Genomic DNA, 13,784 nt, shown 5'->3' with positions numbered 1-13,784 from the left:
TCCCTAGTTTTCCTAAAGATATTACAAAAAAAAAATTATTCAATTCAAATTACTGCAAGTTCTGAACTAATAAATTTGTATTTGCCTGTACTTGTTACCCTCTTTCTCTTAATAATACTTACCAACATTTGTCTAACACCTATATGCCAAGGATTTAAAAAACGTTATATCATTCAATCTTCACAAAAACTTGAAAACTCTGCAGTATATATTGTTCCCATTTTACAGATGAGGAAACTGAGCCTTAGTAAAGCAAGGTATATAGGAGAGGTGCCAAGATTTGAAACCAGGTACATAAGCTCCATGGTCCATGTTCTTTCTACCCGTCAACATAGTCTCCTCTCCAGAAAGATGCTGGAAGGGCTGAACAATGCAAGGAATTCCTCCTTTCTCTGACACATGCCCATCTTGGCTTGGCAACTATCTTCTATTCTAGCTTAAAGAGGTATCTGCTTCAAAAGAAGCAATCTTGAATATGACGCATTCAAAAGCATAAAAGTAACGCTTCTTTTACCTTTCATTCAAGACCTCGTTTGACTTATACAGCCCTTTCACAGAAACCATCCACAGTATTTAAAACACAGGTGTAAGTATTACGACACGTGGATTCTAGGGACAACTCAGCCGCTAATTCGCTGCATGACTCTTCACACATGACTTTCCATTTCTGGGCTCAGCTTCTACCAAGTGAGAAGCTTGGATTAAAGAATCTATCTTAATTCCAAAATTCTATGACTCTTTTAATATAAAGTAGATTTTTAGAGATGCATTTATAAACATTCTTTTTTCTTATTAAAATCTATCTATTATTTCAAATTAATCTGACTGGCAAAAAAGAGATGACTTATGAAAAAGCGTAGTAGATGTAAGAAAACCCAAGTTTTAGTCCAAGCTCTGCTATGTGTTTTTTTGAAAAATACTAAGAACCTACATGTATCCCACTTCGGTGAGTGGTGTCTGGGGTCTTAAAAGCTTATGAGCGGCCATCTAAGATGCATCATTTGGTCCTAACCCACTTGGAAGAAAGGAGAATGAAGAGAACACCAAAGACGCAAGGAAAATATTAGCCCAAGAGGCAAAAGGGCCACATAAACCAGAGACTCCCATCACCCTGAGACCAGAAGAACTAGATGGTGCCTGGCTACCACCAATGACTGCCCTGACAGGGAACACAACAGAGAGATGGAGCAGGAGAAAATTGTGGAACAGAACTCAAATTCATGTAAAAAGACCAGACTTAATGGGAGTGCAGGAACCCTCAAAGCCATGGTCCCCGGATGCTCTATTAACCTAGAACTAAAACCATTCCCGAAGCCCACTCTTCAGACAAAGATTAGACTGGACTATAAAACACAGAATAATACTCGTGAAGAGTGTGCTTCTTAGTTCAAGCAGATACACGAGACCAAATGGGTGGCTCCTGTAGGGTGGCAGGATGAGAAGGCAGGAAGGGACAAGAACTGGTTGAATGGACAAAAGAAACCCAGGGTAGAAGTGGGGAGTGTGCTGTCCCATTATAGAAATTGCAACTAATGTCACATAACAATATGTGTATAAATTTTTGTATGAGAAATTAACTTGAGCTGTAAACTTTCACCTAAAGCACAATAAAAAAAAAGAGAACCTACACGTACCAGACGTTACTTTAGGCATTATGAATACAACAGAATAGGAAAAATAAGTCCCTACTCTCATGGTGCCTGTATTCTAATGAAGGAAGACAAGCAATAAACAAGTAAATAACAAGAAAAATAAAAGGCAGTTATAAACACTTATGGTAGGTAGAATTCTAAGACGGTTTCCAAAGTGCCCGCTGTCTTACTTATCTAGTGTTGCTGTAACAGAAATACTATGAGTGGGTGGCTTTAACAAACAGAAATTTATTTTCTCTTAGTTTAAAAGGCTAGAAGTCCTAATTTAAGGTGCTGGCTTTAGGGGAAGGCTTTCTCTGTCTGTCAGCTCTGGAGGAAGGTCCTTGCCTCTCTTGAGCTTCTGCTCCTGGGTAAACATCACATGGCTTGGCGTCTCTCTTCCCCCATCTCTGCTCACTCGCTTGCTTATTTAATCTCTTTCATATCTCAGAAGAGATTGACTCAAAACACACCCTACACTAACGCTGCCTCATTAACGTAACAAAGACAACCCATTTCCAAATGGGATTATAACCACAGGCACAGAGGTTAGGATTTACAACACATATTCTGGGGGGACACAATTCAATCCGTAACACCCACCCTCTGGTGTGCACACACCTTCTCCCACGTATTCAATCAAATATTAATCTAGGTGTTGCTGCGAAGTGATTCTGTAGATACAATTAAGTCCCAAATCAGTTTACTTTAAGAAAGGGAAATTATCCTCAGTGGGCGACTTAGATGAGTCCTTAAAAGAGATCGGGCTCTTCTCAGCAAGAGATCTAAAGCATGAGAGGGACTCAACATGAAGGAGACTCTATTACTGGCTTTAAAGACAGAAGGGGCCATGTGGCAAAGAAAAGGGGTGGCCTCCGGGAGCCAAGAGTGACCTCTGGTTGACAGCCAGCAATAAAATGGGAACTTCAGTCCTACACCTGCCACAACCACACTGGTTTTGAAAAGGACCCCGAGCTACAGGTGAGAACAGAGACTGACCAGCACCCTAGTTTTAGCCTTCTGAAGCAGGGGACCCAGCCACGCCATGCCCCAACTTCTGACCTACAGAACGGTAAGCTAATAAATTGGTGTTGTATTAAGCTGCTAAATTTGTGATAATTCATTACGGATCATTAGAAAACAAATATAGTACTATACAGGGAAGCAAATGGAACTATTCTACCCTATAACACATGTGGTCACCATGAGTTGGAATGACTCAACAGCAAGAGTCTGGTCTTTTGTTTGTTTTCTAGAGAAGCAGAGTGACATGACAGAGTGACTGTTTTAGATTAAGGGGTCAGGGGTGACATTCAACCAGCAACCTAAACAACAAAGGGGAAGCCATGCAAAACTGAAGAGAAGCTGTCTAGGAAGACAGAATCGCTGATGCAAAGGTACAAAGGCAAGAATCACCTTGGTGTCTTTAAAAAAAAGACAGGAAGAAGATGTGGCTGGAGCACAGTAAGTGAAGAGTGGTACATGATGAAGTCTGAAAGGTAAACAGGAGTCAGAGCTCACCAAGAGTTCTCACAGGTAAGGAGTTGGACTAAAGAAGCCATGCAGGGGGGTGTTTAAACAACGTGTGGAATGATGTGATTTACAACTCTTCGGGCTCCTGAATAGGGAAGATTATTTCACAGAAAGAGACTGAAAACAGGAAGACCAGAGAGGAGCCTGTTACAATAGACCAGGTGAGGGATGATGCTGGGCTGGGTTAGGGTGGGGTGTAGTGTCAAGAGGAGTAAGTAAAAAGATTTAATATGTTTTGGACTTGCTAAAAGTCTGGTTGTTGAGTGGAGGGAAAAAGAAAATGAATATAACTCCTATGTTTCTGACTTAAGCAACTGAGTAGACAGTGGTGCCATCTGCTGTACAGGCAAGGAACAGGGTTACAGCAGCTGAGGCAGGGGTGGAATCAAGCGCACTCTTTTAGTTATACGGGTTTACGTTGTCTGTGAGACCCTCCAGTGACCATGTCAAGTAGGCAGCTGGCTATACCAGTCTGGTGGCCCAGGAAGAGGTCAGGGATAGAAATCTGTATTTGGAAGTGGTCGACAAAGACCTGCCTTGTCAGGTAGCACTGAGTAAGTTATTTACTCTTTCTATTTTTTAGTTTGCCCATTTGTAAAATTAGTGCAAGGAGGACAGTCATTGTTATGGCCTAGCAACTCTTACCTGGGCTGCCGGATCAGAAGCCTTGAGTCCAGAACATTCCCTGATAACGGAGGCTGGGAATTAAGCCTCCTTCTGTCCCTGTTTTCATTTTCCTTATCAGGGAAACGATTTCCCTGTTAGAGGCCTAATGAGTACCTGTTTGTTCTGCACATTCTTGCATGTCATATGGCACCTGGCCAACCCACTACTATATCTGTTTCTGGTGGGGAAGCACACAAGGTCCTTAAACTACAACACAAGATGGGTGTTTGCAGACCACCAGCTCTGTGTCAGCTGTGAGGAGTGACTCGCTGGCCATAGGGGACTGGCACCCACTATTACAGCTGACCTTGCTCTGTCTCTTCTCTGTGTGAGTAATGCACTGTTCCACACACTGCCTGTGTGTTTAAGTCATGCTTCTGTTGACAACCCCAACCTTAGTTTGATAGTTTGGCACAGCAAGCAGGGTTGACAATTAAAATACGTATTTGTCCTTGTTATCACACAAGACTGTCAAGATAATTAGACATTAAAATTTAAGAACTAAAATCTGTACGTATTGTAATTTATTTTTATTACAGTGCGTGCATGTGTGTGTGTGTGTGTGTGTGTATAAAACCAGTTGCCGATGAGTCGACTCCGACTCATGGCAACCCCACATGTGTTCCTGTGCTCCACAGGGTTTTCAATGGCTGATTTTTCAGAAATAGATCACCAGGCCTTTCTTCTGAGGTGCCTCTGAGTGGACTTGAACTTCCAACCTTTCTGTTAGCAGCCTAACACATTAACCATTTGCACCACCCAGGGACTATGTGTGTGTGTATATATGCACAAACACATACGTGTGTGCACAAACACACATAAATAAAATAAACTGTAATAGCTTTTAGTTCTAGGTTTCTCAAAGCAAGCTTATGGGTGTGTTTGTGTGTATATGTATATGAACACCTCAACAAACTTGAGAGATAAGGAAAAGAGGTAAAGGATTTACAAATATATACTCAGTACGTGTAGGCAGTTGCTAGACACTTTATGCACATTAACCAACAATATTAACAAATCCCACTGACACAGCTCAGACTACATCAAAACTACAGATAGATACGAGAAAAAAGTGAGGGTCAGGAAGGCTAATCAACTCATCCAAGTCACACAGCTAAAAAGCAGACGAGCCAAAATTTAAACTCAATTTAAGAACAGTCAGTTCAAAAACATTTATTAACTATTACGGGCCACATACTCTGCTCAGTGCTAGGAATACGAAGGTAAATAAAACATAATTCCTACTTTCAAAGCACTCAAAAGATGACAGTTATGTAAACAATTTCAAAACAATATGACAGGTGCTATAATAAAGATACACAGGTGGGGCAAAAAGAACAAAGGGGAAGCAGCAAAGTAGGACAGGGAGAGAGAAAGTAGGGTGGTAATGTCAGGAAATCTTCAGAAAGCCAGATCTTAAAGGGTAGGTACACACTTGCCAGGTGTAAAAAAGGGGAAAAGGCGCTAGAGACGTAATATGTAGTATGCCCAGAATGATATACAGTAAAAGCGAAAATATAAAATGAATGCTCCGTCCTCCCACTCCTAGCCACAAAGAAAATTCCTCAGTAAAGAGAGAGTTTCTTAATATTACAGTTGCTCCTATTCACATAAATTATTTTATTATGAGCAACAAAGGACTATGTGGGGAAGACACATTAGCCTGAAACAACTTAATCAAGGTTTAGACTCTTAGAGAGGTCATCCAAGGTCCCTAGGTGGCACAAATGGTTTGTGCTCAACTGCTGGAAGAAAGTGCCTGGCAGTCTGCTTCCATTAAAATTACTGCCAAGAAAACCCTATGGAGCAGTTCTACTCTGTAACACTTGGGGTTGCCATGAGTTGGAATTGAATGGACGGCAACTAACAACAACAAGAGCTCATCCAATGGAACAGATTTTTTTTTTTTTTAAAGCTAAGAAACTGAATAGAGATTCAGCAATTATTTCTAGCGGTATGACTTCTCAATTGTAAAGGCTCAATGTTGTTGTACACATATCTTTTAAAGACTGCTTTTTCAAAAAACATCATAATACGTTATAGTATACAAATTCAAAGACATGCTTAGGATATATGAGAAAAAACTGTCTCAGGGTTACCAAAAATATACTTATGGTTTGAAAAGTTTTCCAGTAACAGCATTATACATAAATTCAGTAAGTGTTGCACCTCAGTAATCTAAGAGAATGTGGTATGCAAAATGTTAGATGATTCAAAAAGTTATTCTAGCAATAAAGATGGTGTCAAACACATGTGAGAAGAGTTTAAATAAAATTATTTTATGAAATGTACAAAGGAAAAAGTACTATTTCTAAATTAACATATTGTTTTATATAGTGTGATAGGAATTATGTGATTCAATAAATACATAAGATTTAAATTATGTGAGAATACACTGTATAATTAAATTAGGTAAAAAAATTGAATCTTTTTATAGGAAAAATGGAGGACTGACTTCTACTTAGGCACAACAGAAGCATCATCAAAGCCAAATTCTGAAAAAGGTGCTCTTTATACAGCTTTGCCTGCCCTGCACACCAGAATCTGGACTCCAAAAATCAGGTAAATTTTTCTCAATGCTGGTATCTACCTCTAACAATACCCAGCAGAGTTCTCTAACTCACACCTTTATGAAGACGACCAAATGGTCTGTTTGAGAATGACTAAACACACACCCTACACAGAACATTTGATGTAATTTTAAAAATATATCTATCCAACATATTGTAAAGAACTCATAGCAAGTTTGTATACAAATTTCCACTTTACTCTCACTATATACAACATGATAAGGGATAGCGGGATAACAAATAATTTTTTGTGTCCTCCACACTACTCTTATCCCAAAATAATAATGATGTTGGTGATGATGATGATAGCTAAGAGTTACTCCTAGGTACCAGATAATATCCTAAGGAACACACAAATACACACTTCTTAAATCTTTACAAAAACCCTGTGAGATAAGTATTATGCAGTTTTTGAGTAATGGAGTCTGTTAAGCCCAGAAATAGTTGTCTTATGCTGCAGTTCTGTCCCTCTATCCTGAGTGTTGTTTTTTGGCTTTTTTTGTTTTTTTTTTAACCAGCTGCCATCGAGGCGATTCCAACTCATGGCTGCTAACCAAAAGATTGGAGGATCAAGTCCACCCAGAGGTATCTTGAAAGAAAGGCCTGGTGATCTACTTCTAAAATATCAGCCATGAAAAACCCTATAGAGCAGAGTTCTACTCTGACCCACATGGCATTACCTGAGTGCTCTATAGTCATATAGACTTTCGCTAGCTTTAAAGGGTTTATTAAAAGGTTCTCTCCTTTCGTCGGGTTTAGACTTCCTGCTTGATTGGCATCTCATCTGAAACTAGAACCCCAATTTACACAGAATTGTGAAGTTGTTTGTGCAACACCACTGGCCATCCATCCAACAGCGGTAGCTTGGGATGCTACTATTTAATGCACAGTGAACCACAGTAATATGAAACAGGATGGCATTTTGGTGCATCAGTGTTGCTGGAACATAGCATGCAAGGTGGGGAGTGGCCAGTGATAAAACTAGAAAGGTAGGGGCCAGTTCATAGAATGCTTGGACTTTATCCTGTAGACCGTAAATGTTATTAAAGGGTTTTAAAAGGTGAAATAGTATGTTAGAGCACTCTGGCAGCAGGATGAAGACTACACTTGACTAGATGATAACGCAGGCATACCAGTCAGACGGGCTGGACATGGAGGAGGTGAAATCTAGAATACTTGGTCACTAAATTTGGCCCCTAATGAGGAGGGAATGGCCAAGGATGATTCTCAAGCTTTAACTTGAGTGCTGGGGTAGGTGCTGATGCTCCAACTGAGAAAAAAATATAAAAAATAGGTCTTGAAAATGCAGAACCGTAAGTCTCTAAAATCTGTGTACTTCACTACATTTAATTTTATAGACGAAAAAACTGATTAACAGACATTAAATACCCTAGAATAGGTGTCAGAACCTGAACTCAAGTCTCCTGCTGCCTAGTCTTGTACTGACCGTTATGTTGAATTGTGCCCTCCAAAAATGGGTCTGTCAACTTGGCTAGGCCATGAGTCCCAGTATTGTGTGGTTGTCCACCATTTTGTGATCTGATGTGATTTTCCTATGTGCTGTAAATACTACCCCTATGATGTTAATGAGGCAGGATTAAAGGCAGTTAATAAGGCAGGATTAGAGGAAGTTACATTAATAAGGCAGGACTCGATCTATAAGATTAGGTTGTGTCTTAAGTCAATTCATTTTAAGACATAAAAGAGAGAAGCAAGCAGAGACAGGGGGACCTCATACCACGAAGAAGCAACAGCCAGGAGAATACTGCATCCTTTGGACCTAGAGTCCCTGCTCTGAGAAGCTCCAAACTCGGGGAAGACTGATGACAAGGACCTTCCCCAAGAGCCAACAGAAAAAGAAAGCCTTTCCCTGGAGCTGGCACCCTGAATTTGGACTTCTAGCCTCCTAGACTGTGAGAAAAAAATTTCTCTTTGTTGAAGCCATCCAATTGTGGTATATGTGTTATAGCAGCACTGAGTAACTAAGACAGACTCCATTAAAAGATGATGCCTTATCACGGATTGAATTATGTCTCCCAAAAAATGTATCAGTTTGGCTGGGCCATGATTCCTGGTATTGTGTGATTTTCCTATATGTTGTAAATCCTGCCTCTATGATGTTAATGAGGGAAGATGGGTGGCAGTTGTGTTAGTAAGGCAGGACTCAATGTACAAGATTGGATTGTGTCCTGAGGCACTCTCCTGAGATATAAATGAGAGAAATAAGCAAAGAAACAGGGGGACCTCATACCACCAAGAAAGCAGTGGCAGGAGCAGAGTATGTCCTTTGGACACGGGGTCCCTGCACGGAGAAGCTCTTAGTCTGGGGGAACACTGATGAGAAGGCCAACAGAGGGAGAAAGCTTTGCCCTGGAGCTAATGCCCTGAATTTGGACTTTTAGCCTACTTCACTGTGAAGAAATAAATTTCTCTTTTTCAAAGCCATCCACCTGTGGTATTTCTGTTGTAGCAGCACTAGATGAGGAAGACATGCCTCTCTGTAAGTTTCACTTGTACATTTCATGAACACCAGAGCTGGAATTAGGGATTTTAAAATTCAAGAATTCCCCTTCATATATTAACGCTCTAACAATTAGGGCAGTATCTTTTTTACAAAGTAAGTTTCAAATACTCACTTCAAATTCTTTCACAAAATAACGGGTTTCACCTTGAATAACTGGTCTGTGATCTAAAAGCCTTGAATGAATTTCTCCAAGATCTATAAAGACAAAATGAAATTCAGGGTTAATCCATGCTAAGTGGTGTAATATCTAGTTTGTTTTACTCCCCCCTGCCATGGATATATGAAGAGTATAATCCAGTTTAAGAATGAATTAAGAGTTTAACTATGAATTAAGAGGGACTACGGGTGTGTAAATTAGTACAACTACTTCTGAGAGCAATTTAGCAGTATCTATCAAAGCTGAAGATATGTATACCTAGCAATTCCATGCCTAGGTACGTACCTTAGAGAAACTCTTGTGCAAATGAATGAGACATGTATAAATGTTTATTATAGCATGGGTGATCAACAGAATTTTGAAAGCAGAAAAAGAGAAGCAAATCGTCACGTACAAGGGATTCTCAATAAGATTAAATGCTGATTTATCCTCAGAAACCATGACGACTAGAAAGCAGTGGGTCGTCCTTCAAAAATGAGGGTAAAATTAAGGCACTCCCAGATAAACAAAAGCTGATGCAGTTCATTACAACGAGACCTGCCCTACAAAAAATGCTAAAGAGAATCCTATAGGTTGAAATGAAAGAACACTAGACAGTAACTTGAAGCTATATGAAGAAAAACAGATTCCCAGTAAATGTAACTTCATGGGTAAACATAAAGGCCAGTTTTATGGTATTTTTGGTTTGTAACTATACCTGTTATGTCTTAAATGATTTAAAAGGCAAATGCATAAAAATCAATTAGAAATGTATGTTACTGGGAATACAAAGTATAAAGATGCAATTTGGGACAACATATCAGGAGGTTAGGGAAAGCAGTATAGGAAGACAGTTATTGTATATTATTGAAGTTAAGTTAGTAACAATTTAAACTAGGTTGTTATACATTTTAGATGTTAAATGTAATCCATACAGTAACCACACACACACAAAAAAAAATCTAAAAATATACATAAAAGGAAACCAGAAGAGAATCAAAATGGTTCACTACAAAAAATCAACTAAACACAAAAGTAGTCAGTATTGGAAGAAATGAGGGGCAAAAAAGATGTAAGACACACAAAACAAATAGCAAAATGACAAAAGTCCTTCCTTATCAGTAATCACCTTAAATGTAAATGGATTAGACTCTACAATCAAAAGGCAGAGACTGGCCGAATGGATAGGAAACATGATCCAACAAACGTGGTGTCTACGAAAGACTCGTTTTAGATGCAAAGGCACTTGCAGGATGAAGGTAAAAGGATGGAAAAAAATATTCCACACAAATAGCAGCCAAAAGGGAGCAGGGTTGACTAGATTAATATTGGACAAAGTAGACTTTAAGTCAGAAATCTACTAAACAGTTGGGCAGTTCCTCAAAAACTTAAACAGAATTACCATAAGACCTAGCAATTCCACTCCTCGGTATACAGGTAGTCCCCGGGTTACAAACATCCAACTTATGTACAACCCACAATTACGAACCAACCCCCATAAAGCCTATTATATTAAAAATTTGAGGTATATATAATGGTCCGTAATAACAAACGGACGATACTTTCCAACATGCATCAAAACATTATTATTATTACCATATTATTGTTAAAGATGTTTTAGTGTATCTAGAAGTGTATAATTTATGCATAGAAATGTACACTACATACTATATACTACAATAGACATTTGACTGACATCAGATACAAACCGTACCTAACTGTTCTGACTTACATACTGTCATGGATTGAACAGTGTCCCCCAAAAATATGTGTCAACTTGGCTAGGCCATGATTCCCAGTATTGTGTAACTGTCCTCCATTTTGTGATCTGATGTAACTGTCCTCCGTTTTGTGGTATTGTGTAATTATGTGTTGTAAATCCTAAACCTCTATATGTGAATGAGGCAGGATTTGTGTGGAGTATGTCTTGAGTCACACCCTTCAGTAAGTCAATGAAGTCACTGCCTTACTCAAGTCACCACCTTACTCAAGTCACACCCTTAAATCACACCCTTACTCGCCACAACCTTGCTTGAGTCACACCTTTTATGTTACAAGAGATAAAAGAAAGAAGTGAGCAGAGACAGAAGGAACCTGAGCTGAGAGCCTCCTAGACCCATGGGAACACTGATGCCAAGACAAGACACATGGACATCTCCAAGGAACACCAGACCCACAGATGTTGAAAGGAGACAAGGACCTTTGCCCAGAGCCAACAGAGAAAGCCTTCCCCTAGAGCTGGTGCCCTGAATACAGACTTCTAGCCTCCTAAACTATGAGAATAAATTTCTGTTTGTTAAAGCCACCCAATTGTGATATTTCTGTTATAGCAGCACTAGATAACTAAGGCATATACAAATTTGACTTAAAGACAGATTTAGGAAGAGAATTTGTTTATAATCTGGGGACTGCCTGTATACCCAAAAGACGTGAAAGCAGGGACTCAAACAAGTATTTATACACCAATGTTTATTGCAGCATTATTCATAATAGCCAAAAGATTGAAACAACCCAACTGTCCATCAACAAAATAAACAAAATGTGGTATATACATAAAATAGAGTATTATTGAGCCATAGAGAAAAATGAAGTGCCGATACATACTATGACATGGATGAAACTTACAAACACGCTAAGTGAACAAAATCAGGCAGCAAAGGTAATTATTCTATATTCTCACTTACATGAAGTATCTAGTATAGGAAAATGCATAGAGAGAAGAGTTTATTAGTGGTTACCAGGGGCTGGGGAGATGGGGAATGGTTACAGAGTTCTGTTTGGGATGATAAACTTTCCAAATAGATAGTGCTGATGGTTGTATAACACAGTGAATGTAATTAATGTCACTTAATTTTACACGTAAAAAATAGCAAAATTTTTGTTATACATGAGTGTGTATGTATATACAGAGAGAGAGAACATGAGCCCCTGGGTGGTGCAAACAGTTAAGCACTCACCTACTAGCTGAAAGGTTGATGGTTCAAACTCACCCAGAGATACCTCAGAAGACAACCTGTCATCTACTTCCGAAAGGGTACAGCCTTGAAAACCCTATGGAGTGGTCCTACTCTGCACACATGGGGTGGCTATGAGTCAGAATCCACTGAATGGCAACTAACAACATATAAATGTGTGTGTGTGTATATATATATATATATATATATATATAAAACACCACAATAAATGTTTTAAAAACGGAACAAGTACCTGCTTACAACTGATGTTCTTAAAATACGATGGACTAAAAACAGATTATTTTTAGAATGAAGAGTGATCCCATAAAAAAAAACAAAACAGGGAAGTTCCAGACATATTTTCAAACACAACTCAACTTTGGATTCACGGGGAAATCTTCAGTGGAATTATCTTTAAAAGAAAAAAAAGAGAGTAGTTCACCAAAATTGCCGATTGCCCATATAAACGATTATAATTTAGCCCTAATATCCATGCACCACTCTCACACAGCTAATTAAATTTTAGAGACAATCTGGAATATAAAGCCTCAACAGCCACAGCTATCTGTGCCTACAAGCCCGACAAACAAGGTCAAAATGAAACAGGCAGCAGCCCCAAGAAGCGATTCCCAGGCTAGCGCTGAAGGACTCGGGAGTCCTAATGAAAGACGACGGGGCTGTACAAGCACAGCACGGTAAGCACAGGGTTAAGGGACAATGGAGATGACAAAGTGCAGCACTGTATCTAGCTGGCAAAGACCTTCAAGCAAGTAACACGGTTGTTGTGGGACCTGCGAATCAAACAGGATTCGGGTTCCGAGAGAATTTCGTTACAACCACTCCCCTTCTCCGAGCTTAAAGCAGACAGGGCACACGCGGGCTTTACAAGTGTAGGGCGCTTTAGGGTGTTTTAAGATGTTTTCATGTACGTTACATCATTTACTCCTTGTATGATCCCTATTTTTAAGAGTAGCGTACAGGCTCGGAGAGTAGGTGAGGCGAATGACCCAAAACCATACAATTCCTAAGGGCTGCCTGGAGGCGTGAACCTCTCCTGACCTCCAAGTTCAGTGCTCTCGGCGTTACAGGAGGGCCGTGAGGCCACGTCCAAGGAAGCCCTGGGCTCAGGGTCCCCTGGGCTGAGAGGGGAAGACTGGATGGGCCCGACAGCTCACATGTGCGGCAAGGGAAAGTGGAGAAGCAAGAGGAATCCGGCTGACTGGTTGTTCCTGGGAAGTATCAGGCGCGGAAGACACGGCAGGGAAGAGCCACGACCCCCCACCCCACCCCACTCCACCCCGCGCGCGCCGGGAACTGGGGGTCGGCCAGGGGCGCGGCCCGGGTCAGAGGGCGCTGCCTGCGAAGAGGGACTGCGCCGGGATCCGCTAGGGCCGACAGCCGAGTCATTCCGTACCCTTGATAATGAGGTGCGCTGGGGAGCCCGCCGTCCCCAAGGAGTCCTTCTTCTTGACGCCGCCACCCGGGGCGGCCTCACAACCCACGGGGGTCTCCGTCCCTCCGCCACTCATCCCGGCCGGCTCCGCCCACCGCGGCCCCGCTGCGCCTGCGCAGAGGCCGCACGGCCCGCTTTCAAGGCGCGTGCTTTGGCGTCATCGCAAAGCAGCCGGGTGGCTGAGTCTACGCGGCTGGAGATTCCGGAAAGACACCGTGAAAGTAGCCGGCAGGTTGATCCTGAGGAAGCTGGTGCCGCCATACTGGATTGGGGCGTATACTGTCGGAATAGGAAGATAACTTAAAGTTGGAGCTAAA

At 40.8% G+C, this 13,784-nt stretch overlaps 1 protein-coding gene and 1 long non-coding RNA gene across 2 annotated transcripts in view; one reads left to right on the top strand and one right to left on the bottom strand.

Moving 5' to 3' along the window:
- The window catches only part of BLOC1S5 (biogenesis of lysosomal organelles complex 1 subunit 5), a 38,588-nt gene extending 25,027 nt beyond the window's left edge, over positions 1 to 13,561 (bottom strand). The window contains exons 1-2 of the mRNA XM_004388938.2: positions 13,429 to 13,561; positions 9,037 to 9,119 (exon numbers count right to left, since the gene is read on the bottom strand). Of these exons, the coding sequence (XP_004388995.1) occupies positions 9,037 to 9,119; positions 13,429 to 13,543 (198 nt within the window). The 5' untranslated portion in view covers positions 13,544 to 13,561. The remainder of the gene's footprint in view (positions 1 to 9,036; positions 9,120 to 13,428) is intronic.
- Positions 2,895 to 7,461, top strand: LOC111822881 (uncharacterized). Its single transcript, XR_002825970.1, has 3 exons — positions 2,895 to 3,167; positions 6,268 to 6,392; positions 6,919 to 7,461. It is a non-coding gene; the product is annotated as an uncharacterized LOC111822881 (long non-coding RNA).
- Positions 13,562 to 13,784: the final 223 nt, after the last annotated feature.

This window comes from Trichechus manatus, unplaced genomic scaffold, assembly GCF_000243295.1.
Source record: "Trichechus manatus latirostris isolate Lorelei unplaced genomic scaffold, TriManLat1.0 scaffold00223, whole genome shotgun sequence".
NCBI classification, from domain to species: domain Eukaryota; kingdom Metazoa; phylum Chordata; class Mammalia; order Sirenia; family Trichechidae; genus Trichechus; species Trichechus manatus.
Note: the sequence above shows the minus strand (reverse complement) of the source record. Positions and strands in the feature narration are given on the sequence as shown.